Source organism: Ornithodoros turicata, chromosome 10, assembly GCF_037126465.1.
Source record: "Ornithodoros turicata isolate Travis chromosome 10, ASM3712646v1, whole genome shotgun sequence".
NCBI lineage: Eukaryota > Metazoa > Arthropoda > Arachnida > Ixodida > Argasidae > Ornithodoros > Ornithodoros turicata.
The window spans coordinates 17,148,209-17,161,068 of NC_088210.1; the positions used below are offsets into that span (position 1 = coordinate 17,148,209).

General features: G+C 45.5%; 1 protein-coding gene across 1 annotated transcript in view; it reads right to left on the minus strand.

Moving 5' to 3' along the window:
* Positions 1-4,993: 4,993 nt before the first annotated feature.
* Positions 4,994-12,860, minus strand: part of LOC135370210 (uncharacterized) — a 33,455-nt gene continuing 25,588 nt past the window's right edge. The window contains exons 4-8 of the mRNA XM_064603914.1: positions 11,946-12,040; positions 10,429-10,533; positions 7,857-7,904; positions 7,656-7,706; positions 4,994-5,260 (exon numbers count right to left, since the gene is read on the minus strand). Coding sequence (XP_064459984.1) covers positions 5,114-5,260; positions 7,656-7,706; positions 7,857-7,904; positions 10,429-10,533; positions 11,946-12,040 — 446 coding nt within the window. The 3' untranslated portion in view covers positions 4,994-5,113. The remainder of the gene's footprint in view (positions 5,261-7,655; positions 7,707-7,856; positions 7,905-10,428; positions 10,534-11,945; positions 12,041-12,860) is intronic.

Below are 12,860 nucleotides of genomic sequence, written 5' to 3' on the forward strand. Positions count from 1 at the left end.
TCCACTGAATATTCATCTGCGCTTGTCTTTTCTGAACAGCATTGCTCCTTCTGAGTTCGAATTGCTTCTATAAAAACATCGAACAACTTTGGAGAAAGGTGCATGACGCCAGGATTCGAACCTTGGTCTTCTGATTTCCGGTTTCGCCCTGGCTCGTGTCTGAATCACGACCTACTAGATTATAACGACCATGTCATAATCGGCAACCCCTATGAGAAGCCCGTCCGCACGATCCGCTAGGGGCGCTACTCATCGACGCGCGACATCTACATCATGATTGGACGATGGAAATTTGAATTTTGAACGCGCAGAAGCAGATGTATACGACTGCCGTAGCAGACGACAGCAACAGCTCCTACGAAAACACGTAGAATGATGATAATGATAATCAACTTTAGAAAGAAGCATCCCCCGCGGGACATCCACCGCTTGTACAAAAATACTAAGGTAAGCTGAAAGTGTTGCAGAAACACAAATGAAATTGAGTAAGCAATAGCCGCGGGCTGATTAGTAGCGCCACCGCTAGCTTCTGAATGCGGCGCTCGGAAGGGGTGCCTATGACATGGTCGTTATAGTCTAGTAGGTCGTGGTCGTGGTCGTGGCGTAGCGGTCAGCATATCTGACAGGAAATCAGAAGGCCCGGGTTGGAATTCTGGCGTCAGCACCTTTTTCATTGGGTTGTTTGATTTAATTTATTCTCTGCGTTGGAGGCTTACGTGTTTGTGTCGTCCATATTTGTAGACCGCCCCGGCTAATTTCTCATTGATTGAAGTGCACTCCAACCAAGCGAACGTCACCTTCGCTCGTGCTTGCTGCAGGGCTTAAGTAAGTGTCACTTAAGCAATGATGGCAATTACGATAGATAAAAATAAACAAGGGCAAAATTTGTAGGTGTGCGCCACAATACCTTCCTCAGAATGTTTTTCTTTGATTTAGAAACACCTCCTGCTAATCTTCTACAAAATCTTCTACAAAAATGGTCGTCACTGGATCGCCGAGAGAGCGAAGTTCTCACGGGCTGCTAACGAGAGTATAATGACACGTTTTTTCGGCACAGTGTCACACTGTACTAAAATAAAATAAACATGCTGTTGAAAATGCTTCACTAAAAATATTGCGGTGTCGGGGCCTCTCACTTTTTCTCAATATTTTTACTTGTACCACAAAGCCTGCCGTCGAGGCTACACACTCGGTCACGCTAAGTGAAGCGAAGTGAGTTTGGGGAACTCACTTATAATCGTTAGTGCACTTTCTGCCGAGTGTCACTCAAAGATGTCGTGTGGCAGCACACGAATGACACTAAGTGCAAGTGTCACTCGTTGAAAGTGACACTAAATTAGTCCGTTCTGACAGGGGCATAAGACAGAGCGCTGTTGAGCTGATTTTGACCAGCGAAGAAGCAATTTCGTCGTCAGTGTGAAAGGACGAGAATCCGACGATTTAAAGACACACACCGTAAGTGTGGGCCTGCAAAGTCTGTAGCGCGGACAATGAAGAATGATGTGTTCCAGATCGCGCAGCCGGGAAAGTCGACTTGTCGCAAACGGTAAAGCGACTCAGGAGTACATAAGCGACATTCAGTCGCATCCAATAAGCTAACGCAACATTATATTTAGCATTAATGAAATTATAAAAGACAGCGCTCGAAACGGTGAATCGAATCCTTTTCGAATCCACCAACCACGTTTGTTTGTTTCTTTTTTTTTTAAATTGGCGCCTCCGGAGTTCACCGAAAGCCTCATTGGCCGACAGGTGTTTTCTCGTGAAAGAACTCATGTTCTGAGGCTGGAACAACATAGAAGGGACAAATACATACAAAGCCTCAATTTGCTTAAGAAATTAACGATCAGGTGTTTTCTTGTTTGTTTGCTTACATTGCTCTGAAAGAGTTCAGACAGGAACAGCTACGTTACAATAGAATAGACCTCTCCATGTTTGTAAACATATGACGTCATACCGTTCGACAGCGCCACTAGTTTGGTAGAGGCGAAATATGCTCTTAGCTACAGTCACTATATAAGCTATAAGCTTATATAGTGACTGTACAGCGAACAAGGGTCCGTTCAAGGAAACCAGCCCTCCCCTTTTACGATCTGTTTCGGTTTCAGTCTGCCTACCAACGTCATTATGACGTTTCTCGCGTAGACGCGTAGACGCGCGCGTAGAAGTTTATTTAACAGTAGCATGGTTTTGCTTTTGATTCTTGCTTAGTTTTATGAAAATAATTCAGACTCGAGAATTTATGTATTTCTTGTAGTCGATGAACAACATGAACTATGAACAACGAAGAACTATGTGGGTATATTTTCTCCTGAGACTGAACTATTATTGAATTTCTTTTTCATTAAACAAAGGTATCATATTCTACTTCAAAACACATTTCAGTAGAAGATTTCTTTTCTGGCTTTTTAAACACTTTTTAAAGGATTCGGAAGATTCGAGATTCGGAAGATTCGTGGATTCGCAGAACCTTCCTTGGATCCAGATTCGGAAAATTCGGAAAATTCGAAAAAATCCGGATTCGTCCCACTCGAAACATATTGCGTACACCAAAAACAAGAACTATATATGGCAAAGTTTCATTTACATCGTATGGCGTACACGCATTGAACAAGTTTCCTTCAGACATAAAACTCACGAACAACTTATTTCTGTTTAAAAAATCACTCAGACACGACTTACTTGATGTATGTGCTTACTGTACTGAAGATGTATGTGCTTAAATTTCTAGTTACGACATGGTTATCACTATGAATACTCAATTCTAAAATGCGTCTCACATAAAACACGTAGCCACCATATGCCCGATTATGATTATGATCTGATTTATGATTATGGTATATTGTGGTTATTATGATTTATTATTACGATGTTGCCATTATATGAAAAACATTTGTTATTCCGCCCACCCCGCCCACTTGCGTGCACACAATCGTCGTCAGGAAAATAATTCGATATCGGCCTCAAGATGACATTGGCGATACTCCAAAGTGTATCCGGTTTCGTAGCGAAGTATGTAACACTACCCGGGGGATCTGTGGCCTCCGTGTGGGTTTCTCCCATTTCAACCAGTCTCCCGGATTTTGGGGAAATGAGGTCACTTTATACTTTCGAGGAAATGAACTTCACCGCATAGCACGCTGCGCGCTAACCATTGTAACGAATGATAGCGTTACGGTTGGTGATTGGAAGACAGAGGGGGGAGCGCGCCTTTTTGTGGCAATTTTCAGATATCCAAATTGCCGCAAAAAGGCGTACGCCCCTCTATCTTCGAATCAGAAGAATAACCATGTCATTCGTGGCCATGGTTGGCGCACAGAGTGCTATGCGGTGAAGTTCTGTTTTTAGAGTGTAGAGGGGATGATGCTCCTCTACTCGTGTCCTGACCGGTGATGATGGAATGTCCCAGCGGGCCGATGACCATGTCCTCACGCTAGGACGGTGCCTTCTTCTTCTTATTCCACCTCAGAGCAATGGCCGTTAGCCACTAACTCAGGAGCCAGCGCAGTAGCGCGTGGCAGCATTGGCACATCGTCTTCATCATCGGTGGCTGCCAGGGTTGCGGAGGTGCCACTCAGGAGTTGCAATGATTCCGGAATCATTCCAGATTTAGCAGAGCCAGGAATGAAATTGGAATGGAATGGAATGGTGGAAACTGTCCTAGGAATGGGAATGGAATGCTCTGTGGCATTTTTTGGTTTCAACGTGCTGGTTTCTGCCCTCGCACCCTTTACACGTACAGCACCTGCACACGGTCAAAAGTGAAATAACCTTGTCTTTGTGCTTTTTCCATGCTTGGCAATATCAACTTCCTCTAGCACTGCTGGACTTGTCAGTATGGTTGCCGGTCCTTTTCTTTTATTGAGGGAATTAACGGAATCGAATCGGGTTGCCAAGCCATTCCAGGAGTGGGAACTGACCATACCTTTTCATTCCGAGGAATTGAAAGGAATTGAATTATCGCAAATCTCCATTCCTCGAAATGGAATTGGAACGGAAAGGGAGACCCCATGCCGCGACTCTGGTGACCACCACAGTACTCCCACCCTCAGACGCGGTGACAAATAAGGCATGTCCCAGGAATGAGCGGTCACTTGGTGGTGGTCGCTGGTGGACCACGAGTATACCGGAGCGTCGAGGGGGGTGGCGAAGGCAGGCAGGGCGTGTGCGATGGGGACGACGTGAGTCATAGTCACGAGTGTGTTCAGGCGTTGTCGAGCTGACGCGTTGTCAGGGCGGGGCGAGTGACCAGCGGCTTGGCAATGCGGTAAGGGAGCGCGTTGCTCGACCAGGTGCCGCTGGTAGATCCGGGAAATACCATCACGATGTACGTGGAGGCCTGGCGAAGTGAGAGGGACCACGGCATACCGCGACCGGTACTGGGCGTCGAAGCCGACGGGTGCCGGTGGAAGGCCGAAGAGTGAAAGTAGAATGAGGGAGTGAGTGGATGTGGTTTGTCCCTTCAGATGGACGCGCCCTTGGAAGTCGTTGGGGGCTTAGCTCAAATGGTAGAGTCCTGGACCGGTAATCCAGAAGATGTGGGTTCGAGACCTGCAACTGGCTAACCTTTCCAGTGATTTCCTTCTTTCATCACTATTCTATGCGCAGAGAATGCTACATTTCGAGGTAATTATCGATGTTAAACCAGCCATCATGACGAGACCAGTGTGGGACTGGTGATCTTCCCTTGTGGTAGGGGATACACCTCGGGGTACAGCCCTGTTGCATAGCGGTGTATTGTAAACGTGAAGGAGAGAACTTCGAGTGGCACACCGTCGGAGTTTCGGAGTGCCAGCACAAGTTACCTCATCGACGGGACGTTATCTTTATTTCTACCTTAGCGTACGGTATACGTACGGTACATTACCGTATGGTATAACGTTTATCGACAGAACTTAGCCGGTAAGTTCCGGGAATAGAAAAACAATGATGATGCCGATGTTGTTGAGGATGAGGAGACGAAAGGATGGGTATTGTAACAATACAATAATAATATCTTACGGGACGCAATGCGCGTTCCGTTATTTCACTGCAACAGCGGTTCACTTTATTCGATATGTATGCGATCGTAAAAACTCCTATAGCTGTGTTCGGTGAGTTTCTCGTGTTCCGCTTATTCTTCTTCAGAAGTGGCAGGGTTTGCGCCGCTGTCCTTCTGGGTCGTGCTATCTTGATTTGCCCCGCTGCTCACTGTAGATTCCTTTACTTTCTTCTTGGTCGATGTTATGTAATACTTGAACATGTACCACACCAAGATGCCCTAAAACAGTAGTAAACCTTCAGGGTTACGCCGTCGGGCATTTAAACGCGATAAAGTACCCGGTGTTTTACCCATTTTTACCCATGCAGTGCTGGGTAAAAAGGGACAGAACAAGTAGAAGACGCACGACATCTGCACTGACCGGTGTCGTCAGACAGACCTCAATGTATTATTATTGTTACTATTCCACAAGCCGTTTAGCTTAGGTGGACCAGTTTGCTTTTTTCTTTTTGCATTTTGTGCCCTTCTGTAAAATACAGAAAATATCATTATTGATGTTGTTACACGAAGCAATGTTTGCAGAGCAGTGCTGTGTATTTCGGCAGTGCTGTGTACATTTGAAAAGTTATGGGTCTGGGTATAGGGGTCCCTTTCCGCGCACTACACTCTAAAGACTGAACTTCACCGCATAGCACGTTCCTAGCCAACCATCATCTCGAATGATATCGTTATCTGCCCTGATTTGTTGAAAACGGGAGGCGTACGCCTTTTCTGTGACACGTATGCTGTTCATAATTGTCACAAAAACGGCGTACGCCTCCCGTTTTCAACAAATCAGGGCAGATAACGATATCATTCGAGATGATGGTTGGCTAGGAGCGTGCTATGCGGTGAAGTTCATTTTTAAGAGTGTACACTCTAAAAACTTCACTTCATCACAGAGCACGCTGCGAGCCGGCAATAGACCTCTACTTGTTTGTAAACAAATGATGTCATAATGTTCGACAGCGCCACGAGTTTGGTAGAGTTGAACTACGTTCAAAGCTAGTGGCGAACAAGGTCGCGCTCGAAAGCCACGGTCTTGAGGGGATTACGATGGTCTCTGAAAGGGACGCGACCTTCGGTCCTACTCTCCCCTTCCGATCTGTTTTGGTTTCGGTGTGTCTACCAACGTCATGATGACGTTTCTCGGGTAGAGGTTTATCGCACAGAAAGATAGGGTTACCGGTTCTGATTCCAAGAGAGAGGAGGGCGTACGCCTTTGTGTTAATTTGGAATATATGATAATTGGCACAAAAATGCGTACTCTTCCCTCTCCCTACCGTGCCATGCGCGGTGATGTGCCGCTTTTATAGAATGTATACTGTTACCACTTCGGATCTATTTGTGAGATTCAACGTAACTGTATAAATGCCACAAAAGGGGCGTACGCCTGCCGTTTTCAACAAATTGAGGGAAGGAACGATGTCATTGGGAACGATCGTTAAACAAGAGCGTGTTATGCAGTGAAGTTCTGTTTCAAGAGTGCGGAAACGTCAATTCGCATTTCGTGGGAATTAAGCACAAGGCTGAAAACAAATTATTGTCAAATGTAAGCGTTCGTGGAACGATTTATATTGATTTATGTATATTTATTGATCAATATTGATTTATTTATATTTCTTCGCAGAGAAGGAGCGTTCAGAAAGCAGCAGCAGCAATTTAAAGGGGTTGGGACACTTTACATAGATGTGGTATATTACATTATGAACGCACTGTACTGTGGGCCAGAATACTGAGGAATTAGAAAAAGAATTATTCTTCTATACGTGCCGTACTTAGCGAGATACAAGCCCTCGAGCATAATCTCGAGCAAAGCGCAGACGCCAGAAAGCTCAGAGTCGCGTCCATTCCCATTGGCAGTCGCAAGCACGTGACTCTCACGTGTGCTGCCTGGCCGTGAGGGCTGTGACGTCAGGGCCGCGTGAGTTTCGGTATTCGCGGCTCCCATTTTCTTCGCTTTTACTACCCCGCAGCGAAAATTTCAATGCAAGTTCACATCGATGCAAAGAACCATCTTTTAAGTTCGTATGGGATAGACTGGGGTGACCTGTGCCAAGCTTTCCCTCTCCCTTTCCTTCTCAAGAAGCCCAACAATGTGACGAGCTCTCAGATTGGTTGTTCCTCTCCTCGAACGATCGACGATTGGAAAGATCGTCTGAAAAGACCAATGAGAAACCGCTCCGCGCGGGGAGAAAACGCAAATTGCGGCTTCTTTCACTCATAAATATACAGCTCCCCGTGATATACGTGATTGTCACGTGACCTACAATGGGTCCCTCTCACTGGTGGGCAAAACAAACACGTGGTTATATACGCCAGAACACGGGAGCAGTTCCAAGGGTGGCCGGCGCTCGCCACTGTGACGCTTCAGCCCGTGCAATGTTTACATAACACGCGGAACAACACGCAACAACCGATGAATTGTTTGATCCCGTTCCTTCCGTGTTCGTGTCAACGTAGCAGAATCTTTCATTCCGCGAACATATAAGCTTTGCACTTTGGGGCGCCCCTTTAATTCATCCCAAATTCAAAAGATGCATCGTAAATAAACATTCATAAAACATCCACAGAACATTTGGGACAGCGAGCTCGCATGTAAAGCGCTATTATCGTATGAAACGGATATACTCACCTCTGCTATTGTCGAACTTATTACATATGCAAGGTACCACCTAGGATGGAGCTGCGAAAAAAGTGAGAAATTGAGCTTCAGAACTAGATTGTTCGACGAAGCTCCCCATTCATCCTCTTAAAAATAAGGTTGTTTCGACAGCTGCAGAATTGCACGTTTGCAAGTTTGTACAGTATATACCTATCAATATTCAGTTCTCACCGAGTGTTCGAAGGAGGCCCGTTTGTACGACTCTATAACACCCATTTTCTGAAAAGAAAAAAAGAAAAGAAGAAGAAGGAATACGCCATTAATAAACACAGTGCACATACTTTTCACAGACTCCAATCAACACCCCCTGGATACAGAAAGCCTGCTTACTCGTCGACATGACGTAACAACTAAGAGTCAGCCAATCAGCATAGTGTTTCCAACTGCGGTAGCCAATCACGAACGCGCCTTCAGCGGTCGTAGCCATGGAGACGAACAACCGTCGTCTGCGAGTAGTGATTGAACGTCTCCGCGTACTACTACATGGAAAATCTTTAAAATAAAGCGCAAAGCAGTCCCATATCTTTCTCAAGACCGGTTTTCTGGAAAGCGTGTTGCACTTTTTGTCTACACTCTTAAAAATGAGGGGGGGGGGGGGGGGGGGTGTCGAGGTAGCTTGCCGTTGTTGGCCGCACTCAAGTGGGCATCGTCACGACTATAGCCAAAAAAAAGGAAAAGAAGGTGGGAGAAAGGGGAATCTGTACACTCTTAAAAATGAACTTCACCACATAGCACGTTCCTAGCCAACCATCATCCCGAATGACAACGTTCTCGGCCTTGATTTGTTGAGAACGAGAGGCGGAGCCTATTTTGTGCTCATTATGCACGGCACAGAATAGGCTCCGCCTCTCGTTTTCAACAAATCAAGGGCGAGAAAGTTGTCATTCGGGATGATGGTTGGCTAGAAACGTGCTATGCGGCGAAGTTCATTTTTAAGAGTGTACAGATTCGGGTCTACAGGCTCCAAGTTAGCTGCAATCATTTGCGAGTTCTTGAATTTGCAGAACGGCGAATCGCAGTAGCAGACGAATTCTGACTTCATATGTCCACGTAGCGAAGGAGGGAGAGGAGGCAATAAGCAGGCCTTCTGGATCTACGTGGCGTTGCTCCAATACGCTGGCATGTGAGTAAGTCATGTGACCCCTGCAATGGGCTGCAGAAACTGATCCCAACCTGCACTCTAGAAACATAACTTCACCGCATAGCGCAACGTGCGCTAACCGTTGCCACGAATGATATGGTTATCGCTTCCGATTCGAAGAGGAGGGGGGTAGGCCTTTTTTGTATTAATTTGAATACATATGATAATTGACACAAAAAGGCGAACGCACGCCTCCCTCTCTCCTCGAATCAGAAGTGATAACCCTATCATTCTTGGCAATGGTTGGCGCACAGCGTGCTATGCGGCGAAGACCTGTTTTTAGAGCGTACCACCATCTCAGATGACATACAGGGTGTCCCAGAAAACGTGTCATTGAATTGTAATAAAAAAAACTACACCACCTAGAGTCATGCGGTCAATGGCATTTGTTCTTATTGGGTTTTTGCCACCTCTTCATGTGAATGTCGTGTAACGTAAGTTTAATTATGTACATTTTTGCGAGGTTAAGTCGGAAATTTGCCTAGTAAAGGTCACATTTTTACCCCACCAATGTGAAGAGCGTGTCTAATTTAGTCAAATTAATGATAATTAACAGGGATATTCAGGAGCTATCCCATCGGAAAAAATAGCCGAACATCATGCTGTACGGAGGTCGCACAGAATAGCGCACGATGAATTTTTCAGCGCAGTCTTTGTCAGTCCGACGAAAGGAGGTTGGAAACCCAACCCTCCGCGACATCGCAGAAAGAGATAAAACAGGCACGGCTTATCACGTTCGATTTCGCTAGGATAATGCTTTCCCTCTCCCAACTTTAGGAACTGTTACTTTTTCTACTATCACTCTGTGGGCTGGCTTCGGAACCTCCTTTCGTCGCACTGAGAGCGATTGCGCTCAAAAAGTCATCGCGCGCTATGGTCCGGTGCTCCGAAAAGCATGATATTCGGCTATTTTTTCCGATGCGATAGCTCGTGAATATCACTGTGAATTATCATGAATTTAAGTGAATTCGGCACGCTCTTCATATTGGTGGGGTAAAAAAGTGACCTTTACTTGGCAAATTTCCGAGTTCAGTTCGCAAATATTTACATAATTAAACTTGGAGTACATGACATTCACATTAGGAGTTGCCAAAAACCTAATAAGAACAAATGCCGTTGACCGCATATTCTAGGCGGCGTAGTTTTGTTATTATAATTCAATGACACGTTTTCTGGGACACCCTGTATATTTCTCTCGATTTGTTGAAAACGGGAGGCGCACGCCCTTTGTGACACCTATACAGTTATGCACTCTAAAATCAGAACTTCGCTGCATAGCACGCTCTGCGTCAACCACTGCTGGCGAATGATTGGGTTATCGCTTGTGATACGAGGAGAGAGGGAGGCGTACGCGTTTTTGTGTCAGTTACCATATATCCAAATTGCCACAAAAAGGCGTACGCCCCTCTCTCTCCTCGCATCAAAAGCGATAACCCTATCATTGCAATGGTTCGCGCACAGCGTGCTATGCGGTGAAGCTCCGTCTTTAGAATGTGGCATTTGTCAGGTAAAGGCGTACGCCCCCACGGCTTCCGCAAATGGTTGGCCTAAGGTTGCGTCTTTCCTGCTGCTTGCTTGTGCGTTTGAAATACAGTCTCTTACCCGGATGTAGGTAACGTAGACGTAGTAGTAGGTTCCATACAGGAAATTGCCGATAGTCAGTGCAGCGATGAGCACCGTGCAAAGCAGCCATTGTAGAAACAAGCTCTGAAAAGTTAACCGTGATTTTATTCGCAAACGGCGTCGCAACTAAATAACACCGCCGCACGGCAAACTGAATGTCATGGCCAAGCGAATGACATTCGCGCTTTTCCCTCTCGTACGGCTGGCGTCAGAGTTAACTTGAACACCACAGCACCAGCCTGCGAAGTGAGAAGAGAGCCACCCTGCGGCGCCTAGCGGAGAACAACGCGTTCATAACGAGAGCCCCCCCCCCCCCCTGTAACTGTAAATACAAGGTGGATTTAGAAAATGTTACACATTTCGATCGAGTCGTAAAACTATAAGATAACGTCCCTGACGTTTCAAACTTTTCAGACTGAAGTCGTATGTCTCAAGTTTTATCGATATTTCTTTCAAACGGTATATTTTGTAGGAAAAAAAAAAGTTAGAAACCGAGCAAATTATCACCCCATGCACTTCCTATGGCCTATACCGCCCGCAAACCGCCATTTTTTCCTCTGTCTGCTTCACGTTCATATCACCACGCATAGATGGCGCTGCTTGGAGACGAAGCAAAACCAGAACTTATGGAACTATGAAACAACCAACAACCAGATGGACAAGAAGCAGGGTTTCGAGGCAGCGCCACCTATACGTGGTGATGTGAATATGAAGCAGAGAGAGGAAAACATGGCAGCTTCCGGCCGGTGCAGGCCATAGGAAATACATGGAGTGAGAATTTGCTTGGTTTCTAACTTTTTTTATACAATATGATACCGTTTGAAAAAAATATCGATAAAACTTGAGACAAATGACTATATGTGTGCAAAGTTTGAAGCGCCAGAGACGTCATCTTCTATTTTTACAACGCGGTCGAAACGTGTAACCTTTGCTAAATTCACCCTGTGTATGACCAAAACACCCTCCGCTGTTATTTCTGTTAAGCACCACCAGGGTCCCTCAGGTCAGAATGGTGTTCAAGTTAACTATGATGCCAGCTGTACGAGCCACGTACCCTCCGACAGCAGAGAGGCAACAAAAAACAACACGTTAAGCAACAAAAAGAGGGAAGAAAGGCGAATGGAGAGTTACTGTCTGATAAGTTATTCGGTATTCGTTTACAAAATTAATGAAATGTAATAAAATTCATTTATAGTTTTTAGAAACATGACCTCATAACGTGCGCAACTTGCCCGCCGTCTGGCAACATTGCCCCTCCAAGGTCGATTCCCGTCACCCCGGTCCGGAGATTCAGATGACGTCATCAATACTCGGAGAATCCGAAACAATGAAGTCCTGCGTTTGTTCTTTCCAATATTCGTGGAGCCACATAATGGCACTGACGGCATTTATATTTTACGTACTGTGTCTTTCAGCGAGCTTTGTTTATAGGAACACGATATAAAATATATTGCTTTTTTTTTAGTCCGGAATGGTATATACTTGAATATCCTTACCCGAATATATCCAATGTAGGCAAAGATGCCCACGCAAAGGCTTACAGATCGGACAACGGCGTGTTTCCCGTAAGTGATCCAAACGTAGGGACGCCCTAGAAGTAAAAAGACGCAATGATCTGAAAGTAATAAGAGTGCAGATAATGCAAATCCTAAAGCAGCACCACAGGTAAACCTACGTAAACCGTAAACACGTAACACATAAACGCAAACACGTAAACCCAGCGCATCAAATCAGAAATGTGACAGGGAACGCTTAGTGTTTCAATTAGTTATTATTATGCTCGGGGTTAGGGCGTCTTGTGGCAAATAATGCCCTATTCGTCAAGCAACAGTGATATATGTTCCCTGACTGACTTGCTGGTCCTGATGACTACGTAGCCGACACGTAGCCAACTTCTTTCGTTTTAGACCCAGTGTTGATGCATGCAATGTAGCCTTCCGTCGTACAGTAGACGAGCAATGCGCGGTTGGTGGCGACCTCGACACAGTGTTGCCCGTATACTTTGATTTTAATATCCTAAAAAACGACGAATCCAACGGGGACGAAAATTGTACCGCTAGAGTACTGAGGGATCGAGCTATCGAATAGATAAATTTTCCGATATTTCAAAAATATGTAAGGGGGACATATTTTTTATAAGCTATATATTACAAGCCATGAGAGCATACTTTCGCAGACAAGCTAAGACTGCAGCACGCAAATCCTGGTGCGCGCAAGAGAGCTTTCAGTGCCGCAGGTCAGAAAAGCTCTTTCCCTCGGCGGTCAGCCTGTGACGTCACATCATCCGCCCAATAGTGTGGCGCGCGCCTTCTTTTATCTACAGGGTTATTCTAGCAAACGTTACACATTTCGATCGTACTATAAAAATAAAAGACTGGGTTTGGCCCATCCAAAACTTTGTAGACTGATAG